We start from the raw sequence: 27773 nt of genomic DNA, 5'->3' as shown, positions 1-27773 counted from the left end.
TTTCTGTTTCAGAATGCATTTAAGATTCAATTAATTTAAGCAATTAAAAATCTTTTTTTGGTTCAAAGATTAGATGAAATTAAATGAGACTAGGAAAAAAATATATTGAGTTGCTCTGGGTTACATCAATAGATGTCACATACCATCTAAACCATGCACACAGACAATCAGATGTACTCCATCTTCAGAACCATCCTCTTCTTCTATGCTAAAATAAGGTACTGAGGATGCCAGCAGAGGAACTTCACTGTACATGAACCCAGGAAGTTTTAGTTGCTTCAGTTCTTCTTTTGCCTGAAGGAAGCTGAAGTAAAATATAAAAGATACTCTTTACTAAGGATCATATTCAGTTGTTAGAACCAAAAAGAGTCTCCTGAATTTAGAGAATTGTAGAAGTGGAAACCCAACAATATTTGGTTTTAAAACCATGAAAATATGTGGCATCACCTAAGTGATTTAGAAACCAGAGAGTAATTTTCTTTACTATTTGTAGTATATATTCTATCAAACACAATGAACACTTTCAACCTGAAATCACTTGAAAATATTCTTTTAAACTTGAAATCAACTAAGAAAACATTCCGAGTGGAGTTACGCTTTCTGCAAAATTTAATACTGTATGCACAGAAAAGCTGGGAGAGGGACTGGAGAGGTGATAATCTGATGTTTATCCTGTAATCAAATCTTACCCTCTTTGCTCCTTTTTAATCTTGCATAAGTGGAAGGGAAGGAGTGATTTACAAAATGTAACAGTGAGAATGGTAGTTACAGTATTTAGCAGATTAGGTTATTTGTATTTTTCTCTAAAAATACCAATAAGAAGGAGCAGAATGAAGAGGGGAATATGACTACATACAATTAGTGGTATATACTCGTTTGCAATGACGGACAATCTAATCAATTTGGGGATTGCAAACATCAAAAATTATTAACTATTGAACATCCATCATTTGGACTGATAAAGTGAAGCTGGAAGAGGAACCTGATAAACATTAAACTGAGTAGGATAAGCTGGGCGAAAACATATAGAGTCTATATGAGAGATCATTGCTTTCTGATGACTCAGACGGTCTGAAGTAACCAGATGGTGATACAAACTTTATTTTCCTTGCATATTACAATTTTTTAATTGGTCATTGTTAACCTCAGTGGTTTCACTAGCTTTAGACTCTATGTATCTTAATTTTTGTGTATAAATCAGAATAATCTGAGAACTTTAAAAATCTCTTTCTATATATACATGCTCAGACCTCTTACCCCAAATATTATGACTCAATCTGGCTGAGGCAGAAGAATATTTTAAGAACCAGTACTCACTGGTAAACCTGTATCATCCCCAGATTTTTCTGGATATTTTACTGGTACATGAAATCTCAATTTTGGAAACCACTGACTTAGCTGAAGGCAATCAGCATCTGGTAAGTTTACGAAGTTTCCATTACCCTGTTACTCATTTAACTAATATTGTCCTTATTTCCTAGATAAACTCATAAAACTTGGCTTCTGTCTGGAAGTTAATGGAGAAGAAATGAGGGACTGATGAAAAAAGGGTTTTGACCTCAATTATTCCATACTTCTAACACAAAACTACCACTGGAGAATCTGTATCAGGGATGTCTAGTCTATAAAACAGCAGAACAGCACAATCATTCGGGAACTATAGGTCTTTCCGGCCAAGGGTATATTATGTTCATTTCTCCATTTCGGAGAGTCACCAAATAGGCACTTTTTGTATTACAGAAACCAGACAACAAAATAGACACCCTTTTTTTTTTTTTTTTTTTTTGAGACGGAGTCTGGCTGTGTCGCCCAGGCTGGAGTGCAGTGGCCGGATCTCAGCTCACTGCAAGCTCCGCCTCCCGGGTTTATGCCATTCTCCTGCCTCAGCCTCCCGAGTAGCTGGGACTACAGGCGCCCGCCACCTCGCCCGGCTAGCTTTTTGTATTTTTTAGTAGAGACGGGGTTTCACCGTGTTAGCCAGGATGGTCTCGATCTCCTGACCTCGTGATCCACCCGTCTCGGCCTCCCAAAGTGCTGGGATTACAGGCTTGAGCCACCGCGCCGGGCTGACACTCAATCCTTTAGCACTATCTATGATTATACATATATACATATATATACACATACACACATATACACACACACAAACACACATACATATTTAGCAGCAGATACTATTATGTTTCATTACTTACGCTTGTATTTGAGGTTTTGGTGAACTTTCATACCAAGAAATTGAAGAAGTGAAGTTGTAAGAAGTACTGCTTGGCTGCTTTGTAATGGCATCAAATTTACTTTTGGAAGAATATTTAACATTACAAGGAGACTCTCGTGGTGCAGATGGGAAGGACAAACAACCAGAAGTACAGACAGTAGGCATATTTATACCATCTCTCAGATAGTCACTGTTTATTTTTTCGGATTTTGTAAGTCTTTCTTCCATTAGTTCATCTCTGCTTGTATAGTGAGCATTTATTCTTCCATCCAAAGCTGAATAATCTGTTTCTTCATAGTACCCATTTTGAACCATTTGTTGATCCTGCTCTTCCTCCTCATCCTCTTTACCCTGTTCCTGTTGAAGATTACTAATTTCTTTTTCAGAAGTTTCCTTCTGAGGGCTAAGTGCATTGCTGTAGCTGACAGCACATGTGTCAGAAATATCCGTACTGCTTTGAGAACCAAAATAATTTTCCACAAGCCCTTGCTTTACTATATCAGTACTGGCTGAAAAAGGATCACTTGTACCCAGATGAGTTTCACTTTCAACTGTATGGATTTCTGAATACATTTGTTTGAAATTTAATACATCACTACTTTTTTTCACAGTTCTATCTTCACTAACATCTGTATTAGTAGAAATGGAACCTGAAATGACACAAGGAGTGCCTAAACAAATCAGTTTTGAATTTAATGTAATTGCTGTCCCTGTAGAGTTATTAGATTTATCAGGACTCTGGAAGCCTTTACACATAGTATCCAAGTTAGGTTTGGAGCTGCAACTACTTTTCACATCACTGGAAGTATCTTCATCTGAAAAAACAAATTGTAAAGGGTCTTTAATGCTTGAATTTAAGGAATGTATTGCTACAGTTTCACTGTCCAAGTTCCCTGAAAACACAACACTCTGCTGTTGCAAAATGATACTTGACTTTTTAGTATCATCACATTTTGGCAAATCAGTCGTTCCTAGATTTAATACAGTTTTGCTATCATTTAGATGGCATTCAGGTACAACAGATTTCTTAGAATTTTCATCAGGTGACAGTTCATCATCAGAAGGTAGAGAGTTTATGGATGTCAAAGATGACTGTATTTCACTTATAGCACTTGTACTCTCAGTACAATGATTTCCTAATGAAAATTTTACATTATAATCAGGTTTCATCAAAAGCTGAGGAAATAATCTTTCACTATTGTAAGGACCTTGCCCTTGCACAGTTTCAAAGACTAAATCAGTGTTTGGATGTGTTGCAAAAGAACTTGGTTCACTTTCAACACCCGAATCTGAAAATCTAGATGAGGCATATGCGGCATTAATATCTGGTAACTTAATTGTATCTCCACTTACTACAACATGATATTCTTTTGTAGAAGGGGCAGGTAGATTACTTCTTAATTTAGTTAATGATTCTCCAATAGAAAGACACTTTGCTTCTTGCAAAGCTTCCTTTTCAAATGTTATTTCTATAGATTTAGATTTACCATTCGATTCTAAGGACTCAAAGTTGGGTACTAAATTATCCACAAGTATTTCTTCTTGTCGAAGCTCTGTCCAAGGTCCTAGTTTGACAGTTATTTTCTCTTCACTGAAAGGATCTTTATTACTGGGCTTTATTTCAATTGTTCTAACTCCCAAACATGGGGATGTTTGATGATCATGGCAATCGTCTGATGACCTTCTGGATGCCAGATTGTGTTCCATTTGTATAATTTCACTATCGTCCTGGGAGATATCAAGTTTACCTGAAATGGACAAATTTGCACAAAGATTTAGGTTGCCAGAGTTCAAAGGATCAAACTGGTCTGGTTGCATATTTTCAATATCTGGAGACTTTTGTTCAGTTCTCTCTGTATTAGTTGGCAAACAGCTAGCTTCCTTTTGACTTGTCTGTCTCATGTAGGTCTTTGGGTCAAAACTATATCCACATATTGTGGGATCCAGACCTTCCTTCTGACTATGTGAAGGATTGCCTTCAAAGCATTTAGTGAGATCATTTGATGCTGTACTTTTCAAACATTTGTAGCCTACCAAAACCACAGAATCCTTAGAGTTCTGTTTTATTAATTTTTTTGTGTTTTCAGATTTCATTGTTTTCATAAGCTTAGTAACCTTAACCTTGGATTTATTTGATTCTTCATTCTTTCCTTTTAGAGATTTTGTTAGCTGCTTTTCACCTTCTGTATACCAAATACTGGAGGCACCAGCAGGTCTGACTTTCAACTCTGGGCTAGAAAGTCCTGCTACAGAGCTTTCTTCAGTCTCATATTTATCCATTTTACTGGACTCTGATCTCTGAAGATTCTGAATTCCCATCCAGGGTGCATCTAAGTCTTTTATCCAAAGAAAAAAAGATTCAGGTTTAAAACAAAGTGTGAAAACTCATATGATTCTTTTTCTAACTATAACTTTCTAATATCCTCAAACATAAATAAAACCAGAGAGGGAAAAAAATTATTCCATATTAGGGAATGATTTTATGTATATTAGGAAGAATATACTGAAAACTATACACATAGCTTGTATATTTTAGTTAGATTACACTTACCTTCAGTAACTGAATCTAAATACCTATCTTCAAAGATTATAGGTAATGAATTGAGATCTCCATCTAATTCACTACATTCAATAGGTAAGGGTGGAAGAGAACTGCAGAAGGAAGTATTTTTGATAGCGGTGCACATCTGTAGATGACTCTGAGCACTGAAAAATATTTCTTAAGTCAGATTGTAATTTTAAGAAATTATACCCAACTCTCCTTTATAGACTCTACCCTTTCCCCGTCCCTCCTCCATTCCTATCCCCCATCTGTAAGACATAATCTTCTTATGAAAGAGCTGCTTGGTCAGCGATAAAAACTGGTAAAATGAAAATGGTGGTTTGTTGGCAATAAATTATTGACTTATTAAATTACAGACTGCTAATTATTTACGTAATTTCCATTATATTCTTCTATACTTTCTTATTTCAAAGTGAGTTTCCATGCTTAATGATTCAACTTCTTAATCTGCTGCAAATCACATATAAGAGAAATACCAAAAGCTTAACTGCCTAGTAATTATTTGATGCTAGTGCTGGGAAAAAGACGTGTTTCATTTCTACTGTTTCTACTTAACATATATTGACAAATAAAATTAACAGCTATTTAAAACAAGATGTATAATTTTCTAATACAAAACAATTAAAACAGAAAACCCTGTCTTATGGAAAATTTCAAACAAATCAAAAAATAGTATGAAATACCCCACATACATACCTCTGAACTTCAACAATTAACATGTGCCCTTTTTATCAGCACTCACTACCTACCTTGATACTCTATTATTATTTATAGGATTTTTTTTGTGGTATAATTTATATGCATTAAAATATAAATCTTAGCTGTATGATTTTGACAAATGGATATATGATACAGAACATTTCCATCTACTCAGATGGTTCCCTCATGTCTTCCCAATCCAGCCCAAGTCAATGCCAAGAAAACCACTGTCCTGTCTTTTTTTCATCTTAGTTTTGCCTATTCTACAACTTCATATAAGTAGTATCATACAGTATTCAATTTTTAACGTCTAGCTTTTTTCGCTCAGCATAATGTCCTCTAAATATTCTTTAATGCCAAAGGAAACTAGGACTACATCTACTCAGTAGGAGAGACAGAAGGCATTTGTTCTGGATATTTTAATTGTAAATCATTTACAATTACAGAAGACAATATCTATGAAAATCTGTAATAAAAAAGGATGAACATAAGAAATTCTGATCTGTGAAAATACAGACAGAATATGGCCAAATGGAAGGCTAGAGCCAAAGCTGTAAGAGACTACCAAGATTATGGTAGATCTGATAAAAAGGGAAGGAGGAATACAGTGCATTATGCTTCTTTATATGTAAAGTATGGGACTTTTGTGAAGTAACTCATAAGATGAAACCTACTTTGATTAAAGATGGGATTTCTGAAATTCAAATTCTCCTAATTTCTTATATTAATACTGTATATTCTGTCACTGATAAATTCTGAGACAGGGTATCTTATGTAAAAGGAAATAAAATCATTTTAATTTTGGATTTATACTACTCACTGAAGTTCCTGGTATGCAATGGCAGCTTCTCTTGGATGCTCAAAACAAAAGAATGCCTCAGAAAATCTGCGTACCTAAAAAATTCCAAAAGAGAATATTAACAATGTGAGATATTTAAAAAGTCAATCTGGCATCTTATGGTCAGGAGAGAAACAGCCTCCATTAGGCCCTCCATAATCACCTGTCAGAATTAAACTTCCCTTCTCCCTCTTCAGTGTTGCCAAAGCAATGTATTTTTGTACTGCATGAAATAAAATAAATCTGGAAAGCATATATAAATACAAGCTATTATGATTACCACCATAGCCTTTACCACCTTGTTTCTTAAAATAATTATATACATGAATTGTGTCCCCTCCTGAAGTGTAATGTTCTTTAGAATAGAAGCTGTGGGCCAGGCGTGGTGGCTCACACTTGTAATCCCAGCAGTTTGGGAGGCTGAGGCGGATGGATTACCTGAGGTCAAGAGTTCGAGACCAGCCTGGCCAACACGGTGAAACCCCGTCTCTACTAAAAACACAAAACTTAGTGGGGCATGGTGGCAGAAGCCTGTAATCCCAGCTACTCGGGAGGCTGAGGCAGGAGAATCACTTGAACCCAGGAGGCAGGGGTTGCAGTGAGCTGAGATGGCGCCACTGCACTCTAGGCTGGGTGACAAGAGTGAAACTCCGTCTCAAAAAAAAAAAAAAAAGGTTATGTTTTGATGACCTTTGCATCCCCCCAAAACATGCACTTGGCATATTACAGAATCAAGTACTTGGTAAATACATGTTGAATCTAGCTGAACATTTCTTCCATTGTATTTGTATTTTAACCCTTTCATTTTCAATTATGAAAGGAAAGCTTTGTCAGCTACTGCAGCAAAATTAGGCAACAGTTAGGAGCTGGAAAAGATGTCTTATTTGGACAGTACAGAGAGGAGAAATTATATTACATCTACAATTATTTTCTAAACAAAGTAAGATCTAGGATTCTTTGGTTTTAAATGTCCAACAAATCAGAGACCTATTTTACTTATCATCGATATCTGGCCAGATGAATTTCTGACTTACTAAACTTGCTTCCCTAAGCAGATAAACCTGGGTCTTCAGACAAACAAGTCAATGAGGGAAGTGGGGAAAGAAGATATCAATGAGAAGGATGCGTTCTGTATCTTTACTTTCATATGTGGTCCAAATATTTCTCTTTTTCCTCTCCAACATTAAAGGAAAGATGAGAAAAAATAACAGCCTGTCTGGCTATTAAGATGATTTCCTTTGGGGCTATAAAGCATGAAAAAAACACATCTTTAAGTTATCTGGATTCCTGCAGTTGCAGCTGGACCTAAAAAACTGGCGCTAGCTGCTTTTCCTTCTCTCTCTACCTTCTTTAAGTCCCACAATAACGATCATTTCTTGACAGTACTCTACCTCATAGTCTCTATACTGAAAACTTTATTCTCATTCTTTGAATTAAACTACATAAAAACTCAATGTCAAATTGAATGATGAAGAAAAAACAAAAATGCTAGGATGATATTATCTTCATTTAATAGGTGAGGAAACAAAGACACAAATAGGTTAATTATTTGGCCAAGATAACATAGCTAGTAGGTGATAAACCTGTGATTCAAACAAAGATTTGAGAAACTCCAAATCTTGTACTCCAAACCACTTATCTTTTCCTTTCTAAATTAAGACTCCTTGTTATCAGAAATCTTTCCTTTCCTGTATGTACCCAAATGAAGTTCTTTCTAAATTCACTCTCAGCATAATTATCATGCTGTAGCTATTACAAGTAAGGGTATTAACTGTAGTGTGTGGCCATAACTAAGGTATGACTGCCACCTGATGGCAATACAGCTTATTTTCAGGCAAAAGTTTGACATAGAAAAAAAATTTTAAATTTACAAATTTAAACTTCAAATACGGGGAATATATATATTTCTGCTTTGTATATGCATGTATTTTGGCATGCATTTTTTATGTTTATAAAAAATGAATTTTGTGTGCCCAATTAAAAAAGAAACTCATTTGGCAACATCAATTATTCAAAAGCTAGGAGGAAGAAAACAGTCAAGCATTCAAAATAAGTATTTGTTAATGCTTCACAGTTAAATACTCCTGTATCTGTGTTCACTATAATAATGCTGTTCAAATTGCTAACAGTATTTATATTACAATTCTATACATGTGCATTCAGATTAGTTTCTAATTTTGAGTGCAGGGTTTATATCTGATAGATTATCTAATACCTATGCTACCTTGAAAAAAATAAGCACCTTGCAAATGTTTACTGAGCAAATGTTTTTTACGTCCTTGCACTAACTCATAGCAAAATACCATACAATTGTTTCATTACAAAGCTGATTTATACTTACTAGTTGATACAACTGCACTTGGTTTCAGTTATTTGCTTTCCCAATCCACACCACATTAAAAGAGCAAATTAGACAAAGAAAAATGAAGAATTAGCGGTAAGTACACAGGCAGTTACAAGAAATGAGAATGTGGTGAAAAAATATCCGTCCTTAAAAAAAAAAAGCCTAGAATTCCCCTCTAAAAGATCACACAAAATAAATAAAAAATTAATACTTGAGTTTTTTAATGGATATTCCAATATCCTGGCATTTTTAATAACATGGAATACCAGTGTATTAAAGTTGAGCACGTTAAATAAAATTCATGACAACTAAATCATTATCAAAGGGCTAAAGTATGTTTGGTATAGGCATACCTTGGAGATATTATGGGTTAGGGTCCAGACCACCACAATAAGGTGAATATTGCAATAAAGCAAGTCACATGAATTTTTTCAGTTTCCCAGTGTGTATAAAAGTTATGTTTACGCTATACTGTCGTCTATTAAGTGTGTAACAGCATTATACCTTTTTTAAAAAAGCCAATGTGTATACTTTAAAAATATTTTATTGTTAAAAATGCTAATGATCATCTGAGCCTTTGACTGGTTTTGCTGCTGGGAGGTCTTGCTTTGATATTGATAGCTGCTCATCAGGGTGGTTGTGGTGGCTATGGCAATTTCTTAAATTACAACAATGAAGTTTGCTGCATCAATTGACTCTCCCTTTCACAAAAGATTTCTCTCTAGCATGTGATGCAGTTTAACAGCATTTTACCCAGAGTAGAACTTCAAAATTGAGTCAATCCTCTTAAACCCTGCCACTGCTTTTTCAACTAAGTTTGTGTAATATTCCAAATCTTTTGTTGTCATTTCAACAATGTTCACAGCATCTTCACCAGTAGATTCTATTTCAAGAAACCACTTTCTCTGTTCACCCATAAGAAGCAACTCTTCATCTATTCAAGTTTGATTATGAGATTGCAGCCATTCAGTCACATCTTCAGGCTCCACTTCTAATTCTAGTTCTCTTGCTATTTCCACCACATCTGCAGTTATTTTTCTCCATTCATCTTGACCCCCTCACAGTTACCTATGAGGGTTAGAATCAACCTCTTACAAACTTCTGTTCCTGTTGATATTTTGACCTCCTTCCTTGCATCATGAATGTTCTTAATGGCATCTACAATGGTGATTTTTTTCCAGAAGTTTTCCTTTTGCCCAGATCCACCAGAGGAATCACCATCTAGGGCAGCCATCGCCTTACAAAATGTATTTAAGTAATAAGGCTTGAAAGTCAAAATGACTCATGGATCACATGGGCTGAAGAATAGATCGTTGTGTTAGTCTGCATGGAAACATCATTAATCTCCTTGTATATCTCCATGAGAGATCTTGGCTGAGTAGGTGCAATATTAATGAGCAATAATATTTTGAAAGGAATCTTCTTATTCCTGAACTGTAGGTCTCAACAGTGGGCTTAAAATATTTAGTAAACCATGCTGTAAACAGATGTGGTGTAATCCAGGCCTTGTTGTTAATACAGCAGAGTAGATTCAGCATAATTCTCAAGGGTTCTAGAATTTAGGAATGGTAAATGAGTATTGGTTTCAACCTCAAGGAACCGGTTACATTAGCTCCTAACAAGAGAGCCAGCCTGCCCTTTAAAGTCATGCACTGACTTCACTTTTCCAGCTACGAAAGCCCTAGATGGCATTTTCTTCTACTAGGCTGTTTTATCTCCATTGAAAATCTTTTGTTTAGTGCAGCCACCTTCATCTTCTGGAGAACGTGCTGTAGCTTTTCCATCAGAACTTGCTGCCTTACCTCACACTTTTATGTTATGGAGACTTCTTGCCTTAAACCTCAACAACCAATCTCTGCTAGTTTCAAATTTGTCTTCTGTAGCTTCCTTACCTCTCAGCCTTCATAGAATTGAAAAGAGTTAGGACTCTGCTCTGGATTAGGCTTTGGCTTAAGGCATTGTTGTGGCTGGGTTGATCTTCTATCCAGACCACTCAACCCTTTTCCACATCACTACTAAGACTGTTTCACTTTCTTATCATTCAATTAGAGAAGCATTTCAATTTCCTTCAATAACTTTTCCTTTGCATTCACAAGTTGGCTAACTGTTTAGTGCAAGAGACCTAGCTTGCAGTCTATCTTGGCTTTTAACATGCCTTCCTCCCTAAGCTTAATCATCTCGAGCTTTTGATTTAAACGGAGAAACTTGTAACTTTTCCTCTCACTTGAACACTTAGAGATCATTGCATATTAACAGACCTAATTTAAATATTGCTGTGGACACCCAAGTAGAGGAAGAGAAATGAAGGGAATGCCAGTTGGTGAAACAGTCAGAACAAACACAACATGTATTAAGCTGCACTACTGTGGTGCTTCAAAACAATTCCAATAGTAACATCAAAGATTATGGTTAGAATATTTAAAGAAAAAAAATTACCCATTAAAGATCACACTACTGGCTGGGCACGGGGGCTCATGCTTGTAATCCCACCACTTTGGGAGGCCGAGGCAGGTGGATCACCTGAGGGGAGGAGTTAAGAGACTAGCCTGACCAACATGGTCAAATCCTGTCTCTACCAAAAATACAAAAATTAGTTGGGCATGGTGACAGGTGCCTGTAATCCCAGCTACTTGAGAGGCTGAGGCAGGAGAATCGCTTGAACCAGTGGGGGGGCAGAGGTTAGAGTGAGCCAAGATTGTGTCATTGTACTCTAGCCTGGGTGACAAGAGTGAAACTCCATTTCAAAAAAAAAAAGAAAAAAAGAAAGAAAATGATGTGCATGCCACCATGCCTGGCTAACACTTGTACTTTTCATAGAGATGGGGCTTCCCCATCTTGCCTAGGCTGGTCTTGAACTCCTGGGCTCAAGTGATCCACCCACCTCAGCCCCCAAAATGTTAGCATTATTGGCGTGGGCTACCACCCCCCACTTAGACAGATTTATTTACTGGAAGTGCTAGACATGATTTGTATATATACACATAAAAGCGATAAAATATTTTGTTTATGCTTATAGTCAAACTGGAAGTCTGCCTAAACCTTGCAAAATATAAAAGTATCAAATTATATACCATAAATAAGCAATATGTTCCCAGAAAGTTCTTTTACTTTATTTAGAAAATACACATTCACATAGTTATACTCAAAGAATATCAGATCAAGTAGTTTAAGCAATAAATATCTCTTCTTAAAAATGCAAACTTCATAATGTTTTGAGTAAGTAACGCATCATTGTAAAGAGGTTCTTTAAGCGGAAAAGAATGGCTATACAAGCTATTCCTAACTTTTTCCCTCTACTAGAATATAAGTTTCACCAATGCTGTTGAGAATACTATTTTATGATATTAAAATCTCAATAAAAGCTAACAAGAATTCTGACACTGACACTCTGGTTTCCTTACTGGGGGGTAATGGGTACACATTAGAATCTCGGATCCTGCTAATCCATATAGCAGCTTTAAAGTATAAATTTCAAAAACATGCTCCTTCCACAGGCAGATGCAACTGGACTCCAAGGAGGATAGGCCAAATTTCAGCTCCCACTCTTTCTAGCATAGTTCTTCAGGGAATACCCTAACCCCATTAATCACTTGGAGAACTTTTTAAAAAGTTTCCTAGGTCTGGACCTCATTCAGCACTGATCTTTTTTTAAAGTTCCCCAGGTAATTCAAATGTACAGCCGGGGCTGAAAACTTCTATTTTAATGTCAACTGAGACCACGAGAGTAGAACTTACCCTCTTCCTTCTGAAAACAACTGTAAAATTGGTTAAAATACATGAAGCAAGTTTTTCAAGCACTGAGGAACAAGCACTAGACAGGCAAAGCATCAGGAAAATATAATGTGCAATCAAGAGATAAAATCAGCCAATAGAGAGACACCAAGATAATTGAGATGTCTGAATAAGTAGGCAATTTTTTAAAAAGTTACTTTATTTTTTTTTTTTTACAGCAGTTTTAGGTTTACAGAAAAACTGATCAGAAAGTATGAAGAGTTTCCATATTGCCCTTCCTCCCCCCACCACCCATCCAGCTTTCCCTGTTATTTACATCTTGCGTTACTATGGTACATTTGTTTCAACAGATGAACCAATATTAATATATCATTATTAAAGTCCATTATTTACATTAAGGTTCACTCTTGGTGTGGTACATGGGGTTTGAAAAATATATAATGACATGTATATACCATTACAGTTTCATACAGAATATTTTTACTGCCCCCCAAATCCCCTGTGCTCTACGTACCTGTCCCTCCCTCTGTCCCCCAGAGCCCCGACAACACAGATCTTTTTGCTGTCACCATAGTTTTTCTTTTTCCAGAATGTCGTATAGTTGAAATCATACAGTATATGTAGATTTTTCAAGCTGGCTTCTTTCAGCCTGCATTATGCTTTCGAGGTTCTTCTATGTCTTTTCACGACTTCACTGATCATTTCTTTTTATTGCTAAATAACACTCCATTGTATGAATGGACAACAGTTTGTTTATCCAGTTACCTATTGAAGGACATCTTGGTTGCTTCCAAGTTTTGACAATTATGAATAAAGCTGCTTTATGTGGAGGTTTTTGTGTGGACATAAATTTTCAATTCATTTGGGTAAACACCAAGGGGTGTGATAGCTGGATTATATGATAAGAATATGTTCAGTTTTGTAAGAAACTACCAAAGTGTCTTCCAAAGTGGCCATCCTATTTTGTGTTCCTACCAGGAATGAATGGGAGTTCCTGTTGCTCCACATCTTGCCAACATTTGCTGTTGTCAGAGTTTTGGATTATAGCCATTCTTATAGGTATACAGTGGTTATCTTGTTTTAATTTGTAATTCTCTAATAACGTATAATAATGGATATTTTATTTCCCCCATATAGAAGGCTAGAGTTGGATATTTCTCTTCCCCCCAGGTCAGTGAGGCTCTGGTAAGATAGTTTCTACTGAAGCACATTTTGTTAAGGACAGAATGATCTGGATGTATTTCAAAATGGCTACATTCCCTCCCCACCATCTGGAAGTATGCGGGGCTTTTCTGCAATTTTCATTGAAAGAACCTGGGAGGGCTCTTGGAAGTGAAAATCATGAAAGTATGGGATCCCCTAAGAACCCTCTTCACCCCTGCCAGGAGTTTTTAACTCATCTGTCCATACTGAGTCTCCAGGAATTCATCAATTATAAGTTTTCCTATTGCAGGACTGGCTACAGTGGTGATTTCTGTTCATGGGTTTTTGTTCCATTAAGATGGAATTCTCTGTAACTGGCTATCTGACTCACCAATTTTGGGGACAGGAATTTGCCTGTGACCTTAATTCTCTGATAAATCTAAGAAGAGTTGTTGATTTTTCAGTTCATTTAGCTTTCTTCTGGTTAGGATGGGAGTAACAACTTCCAAAGCTCTTACATGCTGGATCAGAAACTAGAATTCTAAGCAAGCACTTTTAAACAATGATTATAAATTGCCCAGTGACTGAAAGAAGCTGGTCATAAACAGTAAACAGACAGGGCTTCTCAGCATAAAAATGGAACTATTACACATGAAGACAACCAAATGGAAATTTAAGAAGTTAAATACATAATATCTGAAATGAAATTTTACTAGACGAGATTAAGAGCAGATTAGTTGCTACAGAAAAGAGTTAATTAATTTGAAGACAGAATAACAGAAATTATTCCGTCTGAAGAGCATAGAGGATAAACTGCTGAAAAACAAGAGTATCAAAATGATATAACATACATATAGTTAGAGTACCAGAGGGAGAAGAGAGGGAAAGAAATGGGGCAGAAAATATATCTGAAGATATAATAGCAAATCTCTTTAAAACTGGTAAAAATAACCTAGAGTCCCAAGGATGTCAGCAAATCCTAAGCAAGATAAATACAAAAAACCAAACAACAAAAACAACAAAACTCCAACAAGGCATATCATAGTCAAACTGCTGGAAAACAAAGACAAGGTGAAAAATCCTAAAGGCAGCCAGAGGGGAAAAATAGTATAAATAACTGAGTATAAATAATAGTATAAACTACAGAGATAGTATAAACAATAGTATAAACTACAAAGTTTAATCAGACTACAGAGGCCAGAAGATAATGGTACTTTATTTAAAGTACTCAAACAGAGGGGGGAATCTGTCAATCCAAGGTTAAACAATGCTATGGACCAACTTGAGCTGATTGAGATTTATAGAATACTCTACCTAAAAAATTTAGCAAAGCAATACAGTAAAAGGTCAATATGCAAAAATCAATTATACTTCTATATCCTAGTAGCATCTATTTGGAAAATAAAATTTTAAAACCATTTATAATAGTATCAGATAATATAAAATGCTTATGAGTAAACTTAAGGCATAAAAACTACAAAAGCAGATTTTAGAGAAACGGAAAGTCTAAATAAATGGGGAGCTAAATAGAAAGCTATATCATGCCCACACATTGTCTGAATCAATATGGTTAAAGAGGTAATTGTCCCTAAATTGATCTATAGATTTTACTTAATGTAAACTGAAATTCCAAGAGGATTAAAAAAAATAGAGAAACTGACATGATTTAAAATTTTCTTTGGAGGAAAGGTTTTCCAATAAAAGCCAGCAAGACGAATTCTAAAAGAGCTGTTAACACTTGATTTGAAATTTATATAGAATTGCAAGAGATCTAGAATAGCCAAAACAATCTCAAAAAAGAAGAAAACCTTGGAGGACTTAGGCCATTACCTGGCTGCAAGACTTAGTATAATATTACAACAATAAAGTTAGCATGGTATTTATTAACATAGAGATGCACAACAGGCCAATGGAACAGGAAAAAAGGTCAAGAAATAGACTCATGCTTATTAGTCAATTGATTTTCAACAAAGATTTTAAGGCAATTCAATAGAGAAAGAAAAATCTTTTCAATAAATGATGCCAAAAACCTGAACAGAAAAAAAAAAAAAAAGAAAAAGAATCTTGACCCATACACCTCATACCAAATTAAAAAATTAATTCAAGATGACCCATGGTCCTAAATGTAAGATCTATAATTCCAATGCTCTCTAAAATAAATACAAAATAATATTTTTCACGACTTGGGCAAAGATTTTTTAGGACACAAAAGCACTAAACATAAAAGAAAAAAAAAGATAAATTGTACTTAGATAGTCTCATCAAAATATATCACTGAGAAAATGAAAATATAAACCTCAGACTAGGAGAATTTAATAAATATGTTTGACAATGGACCTGTAACTAGAATATATATAAATATTCTTAATAAGTCAGTAATAAAAGGCAACCTAATTTAACATTTTGCAAAACTAAAGTCATAACAAAAACCCTCAATATCAGGAGTCAGCAGAGAAATGCAAAATAAAACCATAATGAAATTCCACTTTACCCCTACTATAGTAGGTAAAGACTAATGACACCAAACAATACAAGGATGTGGAACAACTGAAACTCTCATACATTAATGTTAGGAGTTTAAAACTGTACAGCCATTTTGGGAAAAAAAATATTTTTATTAAGTTAAAGATAAATCTACCCAATGACTAAGCAATTTTACTCCTATGTATGTAAGCAATAGAAATAAAAACCTATGTTCACAAAAAAGATCTATAGAAGAATGTTCATAGCATCTTTATTCAGAATAGTCAAGAGGAACAGATAAATGAATTCTGGTATATGACACCATAAAATACTCCTCGACAATAAAGAGAAATGAACTACAAATATATACAACAACATGGACTAATCTAAAAGAAATTATGTTGAATGAAGCAAATGAAAATTCTATTTCTAATCAAGACAGTAGTTGCTTACGGGGTGTAGGAACTGACCGAAAAGCAGCACAAAGTCATTTTGTGAAGTAACGAAATAATTTTCTTGAAGTATTGAGTAGTTTTCAAAATACGTTACAATGATAATTCAATAAGTTCATACAGCCATGCTCCACATAATGACGTTTAAGACAATGATGGATCGCATATAGGATGGTCTTTCCTAAAATTATAATACCATATTTTTACTGTACTTTTTCTATGTTTAGATAGGCTTGGATACACAAATACCACTGTGTTGCAACTGCCTACAGTATTCAGTACAGTCACATGCTATACAGGTTTGTAGCATAGGAGCAACAGGCTGTATACTACCTAGTGTAGCAGACTATACTATCTAGCTTTGGGTAGTATACTCTATGATGTTCACACAATGATGAAATCACCTAACAATGCATTTTCCAGAAAGTATCTTAATCATTAAGTAACACAAGACTGTGTAAGTGTTTATGCAACCTAGATCTCCTGAATATAAAATTTCTGGGCTTTAGTCTCTCTGAGGACTCTCAATTTTTAAAAAACATCAAATATATCCTGATATCAAGCATGAGAATCTATGGTAACATAGATATACACTAATTAAATTGAGATTAGAAATCCTTTTCTCTCCCCCTTACCATGTGGATCTTTTCCATTGCATGTAATAATTATTCCAAGAAAACTGTATTAGTAGCAGTTATAAGCACAATACTTTCTCTTAAGGGTTAAGTTATATCTTTAAAATTTTTTATTATGAAGATAACTGCTAAATATATTTATCTTAATTTACAGGATTTCTTTTAATGGGGGAAAAAAAAATTTAAGATTTTTCCTGCTGCCCTGATGTCCCGTGCACCAAAGAATATTATCAAGAGGGTTAAAAAGCAACTCACAGAATACAGAAAAACATTTGCAAATTATGTATCAGATAAGGGCCTAGTTACCAGAATATATAAATAACTAAAACTCAACAACAAAAAGACAAACGACCCAATTAAAATATGGGGAAAGGACCTGAATATACATTTCTATAAAGGAGATACATGAATGGTCAATAAGCATATGAAAAGGTGTCCAAGGTCACTAGTCATTAGGGTACTGCAAATCAAAGCTACAATGAAAATATCATCTCCCCCTTACTAGGTTGGCCATGACAAAAACCCTAAAACAAAAAGCAGAATATAACAAGTGTTTCTGAGTATATGAAGAAATTAGAATCCTTGTACATTGCTGGTGGGAATGTAAGGTGGTGCAGCTGCTGTGGAAAACAGTGAGGATGTTCCTCAAAAAGTTAAACATAGAATTATCATATGACTCAGCAATTCCACTCCTAGGTATATACCCCAAATAACTAAAAACAGGTATTCAAACAAATATTTGTATACAAATTTTCATACCAGCAACTATTTACAGTAGTCAATAGGTAGAAAGAACTCAAATGTTTATCAATGGACAAACATATAAAATAATGTAGTATACCCATACAGTGGAATTCTGCTATAAAAATAAATCATTATATAATACCACACATCTACAGCCATCTGATCTTTGACAAACCTGAGAAAAACAAGAAATGGGGAAAGGATTCCCTATTTAATAAATGGTGCTGGGAAAATTGGCTAGCCATAAGTAGAAAGCTGAAACTGGATCCTTTCCTTACTCCTCACACAAAAATTAATTCAAGATGGATTAGAGACTTAAATGTTAGACCCAATACCATAAAAACCCTAGAAGAAAACCCAGGTAATACCATTCAGGACATAGGCATGGGCAAGGACTTCATGTCTAAAACACCAAAAGCAATGGCAACAAAAGCCAAAATTGACAAATGGGATCTAATTAAACTAAAGAGCTTCTGCACAGCAAAAGAAACTACCATCGGAGTGAACAGGCAACCTACAGAATGGGAGAAAATTTTTGCAATCTACTCATCTGACAAAGGGCTAATATCCAGAATCTACAAAGAACTCAAACAAATTTACAAGAAAAAAACAATCCCATCAAAAAGTGGGCAAAGGATATGAACAGACATTTCTCAAAAGAAGACATTCATACAGCCAACAGACACATGAAAAAATGCTCATCATCACTCGCCATCAGAGAAATGCAAATCAAAACCACAATGAGATACCATCTCACACTAGTTAGAATGGCAATCATTAAAAAGTCAGGAAACAACGGGTGCTGGAGAGGATGTGGAGAAATAGGAACTCTTTTACACTGTTGGTGGGATTGTAAACTAGTTCAACCATTATGGAAAACAGTATGGCGATTCCTCAAGGATCTAGAACTAGAAGTACCATATGACCCAGCCATCCCATTACTGGGTATATACCTAAAGTATTATAAATCATGCTGCTATAAAGACACATGCACACGTATGTTCATTGCGGCACTATTCACAATAGGAAAGACTTGGAATCAACCCAAATGTCCATCAGTGACAGACTGGATTAAGAAAATGTGGTGGCTCAGGCCGGGCGCGGCGGCTCAAGCCTGTAATCCCAGCACTTTGGGAGGCCGAGACGGGCGGATCACGAGGTCAGGAGATCGAGACTATCCTGGCTAACACGGTGAAACCTCGTCTCTATTAAGAAATACAAAAAACTAGCCAGGCGAGGTGGCGGGCGCCTGTAGTCCCAGCTACTCGGGAGGCTGCGGCCGGAGAATGGTGTGAACCCGGGAGGCGGAGCTTGCAGTGAGCTGAGATCCGGCCACTGCACTCCAGCCTGGGCGACAGAGCGAGACTCTGTCTCAAAAAAAAAAAAAAAGAAAATGTGGCACATATACACCATGGAATACTATGCAGCCATAAAAAAGGATGAATTTGTGTCCTTTGTAGGGACATGGATGCAGCTGGAAACCATCATTCTCAGCAAACTATCGCAAGAACAGAAAACCAAATACCGCATGTTCTCACTCATAGGTGGGAATTGAACAATGAGATCACTTGGACTCGGGAAGGGGAACATCACACACCGGGGCCTATTATGGGGAGGAGGAGGGGGGAGGGATTGCATTGGGAGTTATACCTGATGTAAATGACGAGCTGATGGGTGCTGACGAGTTGATGGGTGCAGCACATCAACATGGCACAAGTATACGTACGTAACAAACCAGCATGTTGTTTACATGTACCCCAGAACTTAAAGTATAATAAAAAAAGAAATCATTATATGGATACATGTAAAACATGGATGAAACTTGGTACATTATTCTAAGTGAAACAAACCAGATACAAAATGTTGTATGATTACATTTATATGAAACATCCAAGATCAGTAAATGAGACTAACCCTTGCCAGGGAATGGGGAAAGGGGACATGGGAGTGATTCCTTACTGTGTACAGGGTTTCCTTTTGGAGTGATGCAAATGTCTTGAAATAAGACAGAGGTGATGGTTACACAACACTGTGACTATATTAAATGCCACTGAATTGTACACATTAAAATTGTTAACAGTTAATTTGTGTTACAAAAAATCTGTTACACTCAAAATTTGTTATCCCCGCCCTCCCCAACAAAATTACACTTTAGGACACAGTTACCTATATGTGTCATATTACGTAACATCTATGCCTTTGAATCTTCTACTTTGGTGGTGCTGTCAACAAACGTTTTGATTTCCTAGCTATTAGACCATTGGCAGCATACTTAGTGTTCTACAGTATTTTTTTTATGATTAATTCCAGTGAATACAGCAAATGGCATGTTCTCTAATTCAACTGGAAAAAAATCCAAAACTATATTTTATACCACCAAGTTGATACTGAAAACTACGTTTGAGATTGTGTTTCTCTTTGCTTGTAAAACATAAACAGTATAGCAAACCAGCATCATAATAAATGGTATTCTAATGTTATAAGTTTGTACTACTATTTTGTTTGAAGTCTTAACTTACATTTCATTTTTAATATTTTGCAAATTCATGGGAAAGAGATGAAATGTAGAAATATCAGGTCTGCATCTACTGCTTGGGTTCCCATCCAGTCACTACCATGTACAAGTCATGCAACTTTGGCTGTTATTTCACCTTTCTATAACCTCAATATTTCTTTTATAAAATGGGAATGACAAAGTATTTACTTCATGATATTGTACTGATGATTAAATGAGTTAACATTTATAAAGCAATTAGTGCCTTACACAGATAATAACTGCTATACACATGTTTATTAAGTAAAAATACAAATAAATTACTATGGTCCGTCTATAAACATTCTGTGGGAAAAACAAACAAAACTTTTCATTTCCAAGAGCACAATATAGTTTATCCATCTATGAAGGTCTCCTTTCAATTTTTAGATGAATTCTTGGGCTTACAGGCAGTGGTCCTGGAAGAATTACCGTAATTTCAATAAAGTATTAGTAACAAACCTGTTGCTATGAACTCAAAAACATAAACAGGCGGCCGGGCGCGGTGGCTCAAGCCTGTAATCCCAGCACTTTGGGAGGCCGAGACGGGCAGATCACGAGGTCAGGAGATCGAGACCATTCTGGCTAACACGGTGAAACCCCGTCGCTACTAAAAATACAAAAAACTAGCCGGGCGAGGTGGCAGGTGCCTGTAGTCCCAGCTACTCGGGAGAGCTGTAGAGGCAGGAGAATAAGTGAACCTGGGGCCAGGCTTGCAGTGAGCTGAGATCTGGCCACTGCACTCCAGCCACAAGAGACAAGCGAGACTCTGTCTCAAAAACCATAAACAGGCAACTACAAGGTGGGAGAGAAGTTAGACAAAGAAAAAAGAGGCTAACCTCATAGAAGCAGAGTTCCATTTTATAGTTCAAGGAAAGACACAATTTTTTTTTAATAGAGACAGGATCTCACTATGTTGCTCAGACTGGTTGTAAACTCCCAGCCTCAAGTGATCCTCCCACCTCCACCTTCGAAAGTGCTGGGATTACAAGTGTAAGCCACTATGTCCAGCCAGGAAAGACATGTTAATGTGATGAATTTAAATGAGCAGTATTACAGAATACTAAGTAACTGAATAGCAGAGTCACCATATCAACTTGGATTTTTTTGCTCTAGGTTAGAACCATAAATAATAGTGCATGCATTTTAAGTAAAGCCATATGCTTCCAAAAGGCCCTGCTTCCACATAAGAATAAGCTTGAAATTTGTTTTCTTCTTGACCAAGGAATTCTTTTCTGTATCTAAGATATATTAATACTTCACATACAACAATATGTAAAACACAGTTAAACCCTTTGATGCTTTAAGTATGTTATTTGATAGGGTTGCACCAGATATATTGAAATATCATTTACTATTTACCTGAAATTCCAATTTAACTGGGCATTCTGCATTTCATCTGGCAACCCTATGTATTTGGCTGCAGGATCTTTATTTATAAACATTTGGCATAATAGAACTAAAGATTTATACAAGCTGATGGTTAACATGTCTCTGAAAGACTGTGAAATCAACTGTTACTTTGACTCCACTAACCCTAACAAAAGCTTGTTTAAGTCAGCAATGTTAGCACAAAGCACAAAATCTGGCTCTCTGATCTGCAAACTGAATATATTATTTCCCTAATATTGGACTTATAATTCCAGACACAAGTTACAATCAATATTAAATATGGCATCTCTGATGTTATAATGGGAAGCATTATAACACAACAAGAGGTATCTTTGGAAACACTAGCAATAAAGATCAGTAAAATTATTGAGGAAATAAACTGCAATGAAAGCAAGTTCTCTATAAGACATACTGTTGAGAGACAATTCTTCATGCGTCTCTTGCATTTCTGAAAGGTTTGTGAGCAGAAACCCTGACTGTCTTTGTTACAGACTATCTTTTCAAGGATGTTCATATTAGAGAAAAGCCTGGGAAAACAGAGATATGTCTCCCTTTGGAGCAAAGAACAGGTTACAGCATTGGTGGATAAACCTTGCTATCTATTATAAAATATTTTGGATCCCTAAGCACAGAGTTTTTCTCCTGTATTGCAATCCACTAGCATAAGCCTGGCCTTTTTTATGTTGGGCCGTGGAAATCTGGGCTCAAGGAAAGAGAACAAATGATAATATTACCATTAATAAGGTCCTTTGTCTCATGTTTTCTGCTGCTATACATGAATCAATCTATGATAGGCTAACTTATTGGCATGTAATTAGGAGGGCAAAATCTCAAGATTCTTTACAGTTCTTGACACATAAAATTCAGGATGATTTCAGATTTTTTTTTGCTTTTTATATAAGTTGTCCCACTTGATCATTCCATTTTAGTTTGAAATGACACAAACATCATTCACTTATCATAAATATTTTATCTTTTTAATTAGTATGGGGCACCTGTAATTCACACACAATAGTCTCTATGATGTAGCATGAATGCGTATGGCATATGACTATAGAAGCTCAACAAGTTTGGATGCCTTAATTCGCCAAAAATTTGAAAACCTGAAATCACTGGATCTGAATATTAAAGAATATGGTTGAACCGGTATAAAACTAATTTATTAAATTGTTCTTTTCAAGTATGGATTTACATTTCCTCTTTTTAGTCCAACTCTTTGCTTCATAATTTGCTTTCACACCAATAAGGAGAGATTTCATATCAAGGTTTATTTCTGCGACTTAGCTCAATAGTGCTGCTTCTGAATTCGTTATCAGGCAGCCTATATACTTTATTGTAGCTAAGTCTGTCCCTGTACAAACACTGAATGACCTTTAGACTACTTCAGTTCCTGTAGGCTTAGCACTGTATTCTCAGAAGAACAAGATACTTTATTAGCGAAGTTCCTCCTGAATTGCATAAATGGGAGCGAGATAACACAAAATGCTACCATGGCCACAGTTTTTGTGATACACGGCAAGGCAGGGCAAGGCTTATTCCTGCTTGAGTAACATTAGGACATTCTCTTATTTTGTCTTTATTATCCTTCCATGATTCATTCAGGAATTAAAATAGGCCCTATCCTGGTGTCTGGAATGGGGTGAGAAAAGGGAAGCTCTAGGTAAAATTCCAAAGTTTATCTTTGGTATTCTAGTTTTCCACAAACCTGATTTTTGTCTTGGTCCCCTTTCTTTGTCCTTTCTTCTCAAAGTTGTGTTCACCAGCTGCTCTTCTAAGTTTACCTTCTTGTTCCTATTCCACCCAGAACAGTTTGTTTCCCATTGAATATCAAGCTATAAAGTTGCATCTAATCCTTGCAACCATTCTCTTCCCAGAACTTCCATTCAGGTGACACAAACAAAACAATTTAATGGAACTATAATATTTTTCTCTAGTAACACATAGTTAAAAAAAAAAGCCCTGTCTGCTTGTGGGAACTAAATAAAAACATAAAATTAAAAAAAGAAAAAAAAAAAAGAAAAAAAAAAAAAAAAAAAAAGAGAAAAAAATACCCTGAGGATTACCTTTCCCATGTAAAACTATTTCTTGCTACTGGCCTTTACTTCTACTGGTCACTAAAAATAACCAACAGACTTTTATTTTGTGGAAGAGGTGTCAACTCTCCTCTTAGTTTTATAATGCAGGGGTTGGCAAACTACAGCCACCAAATCTGGCCCAACACCTGTTTTAGTAAATAACACTTTATTGAAACACAGCCACATTCACTTATTCATATACCATCCATGGCGGCTTTCATGTTACAACAGAGTTGAGTAGTTAAGACAAAAATGTGTGGCTCCCAAAGCCCAAAATGTTTACCATTTGGTCCTTAACAGAAAAAGCTGATTCTTGTTCTACAGCATAGAAAACTGGGTCGCTGGTTGTGTATTCTGACATACTTTTCAAGAAAACTTTGCCTGAGGTATTGGTATGCATTCACCTCACCTCTCTATAGAGGTGGACTGGCTTTCAAGTCTTGTCAGAGTCCTAAATTTCCAAAAAAAGAATGTCAGTGAGATCCTTTAATGCTTATCAACATCACTTTAATTTACCCTGAAAACTGGCTACCTTTCTGATACTATTACCATAATTCATTGTTATTCAAAATCTTGGTAATGAGAAATGATGTTCATGAAAATTGCCGAAAAAAATACATTCCATTCATTATGTTATTCATTCTAAATTGCTACATTAAGATGATGCCAGACCATTAGTAAGTTGAATACAGTGATTACGCTATTTCATCCATTGTAGAATCCTTTTTATTTAGCCCTTTAGAGAAGGTGATTGATCTTTAATAAATAACTTCTAAGAAAAAGTCCTATAAAACAACAGTATTTGATGTATGGATCCTATTTGCTACAATATAGCAAAAATAATGAAACAAAACAAAACACACAGGGAGAAAATTACCACCACCAAAAATTGCTTTTTTGAAAAGACAAACAAAATAACAAAGTTCTGGTGAGACAATTCAAGAAAAAAAGAGTGAAGGCACAAACAACTAGAAACTATAATAAAATCAGGAATGAAACTAGAAAACATTAGATATTGTAGATATTAAAAAGATAATTGAAGGATACTATGAACTACTTGATGTCTATAAATTAAAAAAACTTAGAATGGGCAAACTCCTCGAAAAATGTAATTTACCAAAACTGATTGAAAAAAAGGCCGGGCGCGGTGGCTCAAGCCTGTAATCCCAGCACTTTGGGAGGCCGAGACGGGCGGAGCACGAGGTCAGGAGATCGAGACCATCCTGGCTAACACGGTGAAACCCCGTCTCTACTAAAAATACAAGAAAATTAGCCGGGCGAGATGGTGGGCGCCTGTAGTCCCAGCTACTTGGGAGGCTGAGGCAGGAGAATGGCGTGAACCTGGGGGGGGCGGAGCTTGCAGTGAGCCGAGATCGCGCCACTGCACTCCAGCCTGGGGCACAGAGCAAGACTCCGTCTCAAAAAAAAAAAAAAAGAAAAAAACTGTAATATCCCCCAGTACTGTGTCATCTTAATCTAATCACTGGGAAATATAATACAAACCCAAACTGAAGAATAGTTCACAAACTTACTGGCCAATACTCTGAAAAGTCAAGGTCATGCAAAGATAAGGAATTAGTCCCGATTAAATGAGTAAAGGAACATGAAAACTGAATTCAATGTGATCCTGAATTTGATCTTGGAAAAAGTTGTTATGCAAAACATTAGTAAGATGATTGGTAAAACTTAAATATGGGCCATACATTAAATATCAGTATTGTATCAATATAAAATTTTCTAAAGTAGATCAGTGTATTGGTTAACTAAGAGAATGTCCTTATTCTTAGGATATATATGCTGAAGTACTTAATCATAAAAGAATACTACGTCTATAATTATCATATTGCTCAGGAAAAACAATCTAAGTATATATGTATGCATATTTACATGTGTATCTACCTACAAAAAAGAGGCAACGATAAAGCAAATGTGCCAAAATGCTGATTTGTGATTCTGATGAAAATTATATAGAAGTACTCTGCATTACCTTTTTTTTTTTTTCTTTTTTTGAGATGGAGTTTCACTCTTGTTGCCCAGGCTGGAGTACAGTGGTGTAATCTCAGCTCACTGCAACCTCCACCTCCACCACTGCCTCAGCCTCCCAAGTAGCTGGGACTACAGGCACTTGCCACCATACCTGGATACTTTCTGTATTTTTAGTAGAGATGGGGTTTCACCATGTTGGCCAGGCTGGTCTTGAACTCCTGACCTCAGGTGATCCACCTGCTGTGGCCTCCGAAAGTGCCGGGATTCCAGGTGTGAGCCACCACTCCTGGCCAACTTTTTAAAGTCTTCTGTAAGTTTCTGATTATACTTTAGAAGCTTTACAGTTTTGCCTTTCACATTTAAATCTTCAATCCACTTGGAACTGAATTTTATTTAATATTTACCACATGGATACTCAATTGTCTCAAACATCATTTATTGAAAAATCTCACTGATCCACATATGTTATGTCCAAAAATGGCTATGTCCATGTCTGGCCTTTCTCTTAGTTTCCTTCTATTCTAAAATTAGGACCTCCAGTTCATTAAAAAACAATATAAAATCAATGAAAACAATAAACCATGAATGAGAGAGGCTCTATTAGTAAAAACACATAACAAAGGACACAGAAAAGTATTAGAAATAAAGAAGAAAAAAGTAATCTTATTAGAAATGGACAAAAGATTAGAATAGGCACTTCATATGGGGCAAACCTGCATAACCAATAATCACACAAAGCAGTGCTCAACCACATGGGTAATCAGAGAAATGCAAATTAAAGCCTCAATAATATACCATTTCACATCTATCAGTTTGGCAAAGTTTAAAAAGCTTGCCAGTATCAAGAATTGGAGAGTATGTGGAGTAACAAACTGTGCTGGTGGGAGTAAAAATTGGTACAACTCTGAAAACTGTCACATTAGCTAGTAAAATTGAAGTTCTGCATACCCTATGACTCAGCAATTTCCCTCACAGGTAAGTATTTCAGATGAACTGGTATGCCAGGACATATACACAAGAATGTTCATAGCAGTTTGGTTTGTAATAGCTACTACAAGTTAGAAGTAATCCAAGTATCTATCAACAGTAGAACAGATAAACAAATGTGGATATATTCAAATGGAGATATATTACAGCAATGATAATGAACAATCTACAGGTACTGTCAAAAAAGATGGATTAATCTTCTAATGTCTTGAGTGAAAAAGCAAGATACAGAAGATCACTACTGTACAATTTCATCTATATAGAATTCAATAACAGGTGGAAACAACCTCCACTATTTAACATGCATACATAGATAATAAAACTAAAAGAGAAGGAACTCATCATCTACAAAAGACAGGATAGTGATTACTTCTAAGTATTAGGAAGGGTATAGTAAGTGGAAAAGACACAGAGCAAACATCTGTAGTATTGAGAGTATTCTACTTCTCGATCTGCATAATAACTGAAAGGGTGTATGCTTTTAATTATTTGATAAAATGTGCCTGTTGCATGCATTTTCTGACTTTGACTATATGTTATGTTTTATAATTAAGAAAGTTTTTTTAAAAAAGGAAAAGAAATTAATGATGTTTGGAGGAACTCCTAGTATGTAAGGTAAAATCAGGGTGCATGCAGAGTATATAAGGAAAAAAGATGGAAAGATAGTTATTTAACATGTAAAATCTCTTTAGATGCTATACAATAAAATTGCATAGAAATTCCTGCATAATGTCCATACTAGGTCTATAGCTAACATACATGTGTAATGTGTGGACTGCCCCCTCCATCTTGCCAAGTTTATAATACACATTCCTTTATTAGGTCAGTGATACAGAGAAAAAGGGAAGGAAAAGGAGAAGAGGAAGACTAAGTTTGAGATAGCTCTCTAGTTCCTGATTCCTGTCCCTAATGAAGCTTGGCTATTAATTCCTATTCTTAGGTTCCAGGGGCTATTCTGTATCATATATTTTC

At 35.8% G+C, this 27773-nt stretch overlaps 1 protein-coding gene and 1 pseudogene across 13 annotated transcripts in view; both read right to left on the bottom strand.

The window, feature by feature from the left end:
• FAM135A (family with sequence similarity 135 member A) overlaps positions 1–27773 on the bottom strand; it is a 135207-nt gene that overhangs the window by 33164 nt on the left and 74270 nt on the right. For 7 of the 13 annotated variants that reach the window (XM_003897792.5, XM_009205454.4, XM_031667157.1 and 4 more), the window contains 4 exons: positions 6298–6371; positions 4767–4921; positions 2196–4551; positions 144–304 (listed from right to left, as the gene is read on the bottom strand). In XM_003897792.5, coding sequence (XP_003897841.1) covers positions 144–304; positions 2196–4551; positions 4767–4921; positions 6298–6371 — 2746 coding nt within the window. The remainder of the gene's footprint in view (positions 1–143; positions 305–2195; positions 4552–4766; positions 4922–6297; positions 6372–27773) is intronic. The other 6 variants (XM_009205455.3, XM_003897793.4, XM_021937401.2 and 3 more) reach the window with 3 other exon arrangements.
• LOC116275555 lies at positions 15220–15274 on the bottom strand (annotated as a pseudogene).

The sequence above is a fragment of the Papio anubis genome, chromosome 6 (genome assembly GCF_008728515.1).
Source record: "Papio anubis isolate 15944 chromosome 6, Panubis1.0, whole genome shotgun sequence".
Lineage (NCBI taxonomy): Eukaryota > Metazoa > Chordata > Mammalia > Primates > Cercopithecidae > Papio > Papio anubis.
Note: the sequence above shows the minus strand (reverse complement) of the source record. Positions and strands in the feature narration are given on the sequence as shown.